This window comes from Echinops telfairi, unplaced genomic scaffold (assembly GCF_000313985.2).
Source record: "Echinops telfairi isolate 266 unplaced genomic scaffold, ASM31398v2 ScPeMD7_31;HRSCAF=116, whole genome shotgun sequence".
NCBI classification, from domain to species: domain Eukaryota; kingdom Metazoa; phylum Chordata; class Mammalia; order Afrosoricida; family Tenrecidae; genus Echinops; species Echinops telfairi.
Genome location: NW_022103928.1, coordinates 34,184,078 through 34,185,446, shown reverse-complemented (window position 1 = coordinate 34,185,446; position 1,369 = coordinate 34,184,078). Strand labels below are relative to the sequence as shown.

Sequence of the window (1,369 nt, the reverse complement as noted above, 5' to 3'; positions counted from 1 at the left end):
TATATGTAGATCATTGTGATCAGTTCCCCCTTTCTTACCCCACATTCCCCTTACCCTCCTGGTATTGCTACTCTCATTATTGGTCCTAAGGGGGTTTATCTGTCCACCCTACACTCTTGATCCTCAAACTGACACTAGATTATATAACTACCACAAATTTGAAATACAAATTTAAAACAGCCCGTGTTAGGGGGAAAAGGTTTAACTGGTATTTGGCCAGAAACCAATTATGTCTTTTTCAAATATTTAGTTGCTTTGGATTGTTATTGTAAATATTCTTCAGTGTCCCTCTCCCTAGTAATGTACTTTCATTTTTGTCAGTAAATCTCGAAGCAAAGCCCTGAAGTTCTTGTGTGACTTTGCCTTTCACGGTTTTCAGGCCCACTATGCAGCCCAGGCAAGACGATCTCGGAGTGTCACTCGGAAAAGAAAACGGGAAGACTCTGTTCCACCGTCTTCTCTCGCCCGGAGTCGTAGTTGCTCTCAAACACCACGTGATGTGTCTGGTCTTCGCGATGGCAAGGTTAGTCTGTCATAAGTGCAGTAACTATAAGGAGTTTAGTAAGTATAGATGCTGTATGTTTTTCTTATTCAAAGAGGGTCAGGGTCAAGGGTCAGCATTTGCCATTTGGGTCAGGCATGTTTTTACAGGCAAAGAGATTCGCAGGTGTGTTTGTACCCCATTTTCTTGGCATCCTTTAGAAACATGCTTGAGCCAGGGTCCAGATGTGCTCTGTGGACCTGTGCTCGGCATGTGGACTGTTCCTTTTGGGGAGGTGAGCAAACAATGACTTATAACACATGGGTAAATACCACAGGGAACCAGGAAGTGTGAGTTGCAACTGCTTTGTATCTTTAGAACTTGGACTCTCAGTTCCAGCAAGCCCATGGACAGAAAACCAGTCGAGACTTGAGCTCTTTTGGTCACCTAGTTTGAGATAACCCTGTGTCTTCCCATTATTGTGGAAGGCCCATTGAGAGCTTGTGTTACTGTTACCTAATTACTTATAGTGCCTTTTGGAAAAAAGCAAAGCTTCTTTGGTTGTATACAGCAGGCTCTTTTGCCAAAATCATTTCATTTAAAAAAAAGTACTTTTACCATTTTCAGAGTTGAACTGCATGAGAAAATCTGTATATAAACAAGGAAGCAGGTTTTATGGGGCATATAATTGAAAGACCAAAACCCTGAAGGGTTTGGCACTATTAGTGTCTCCATTTATAAGAAATGGGTGATTTGTCTGAATTAATGGCCTGACTTGGAAGCCTAAGCTTTCCATCTGCTGGTGTCACTATCGAAAACTATGCTTTTATATGGGCTTTGCCACTTGTTAGCCAGATGTAAGTAGTACATTTTCACAGGACTGAGTTT

The 1,369-nt window shown here is 41.8% G+C and overlaps 1 protein-coding gene across 1 annotated transcript in view; it reads left to right on the top strand.

The window, feature by feature from the left end:
* The window catches only part of GTPBP4 (GTP binding protein 4), a 31,998-nt gene that overhangs the window by 28,118 nt on the left and 2,511 nt on the right, over positions 1-1,369 (top strand). The window contains exon 16 of the mRNA XM_004702346.2: positions 380-523. Coding sequence (XP_004702403.1) covers positions 380-523 — 144 coding nt within the window. The remainder of the gene's footprint in view (positions 1-379; positions 524-1,369) is intronic.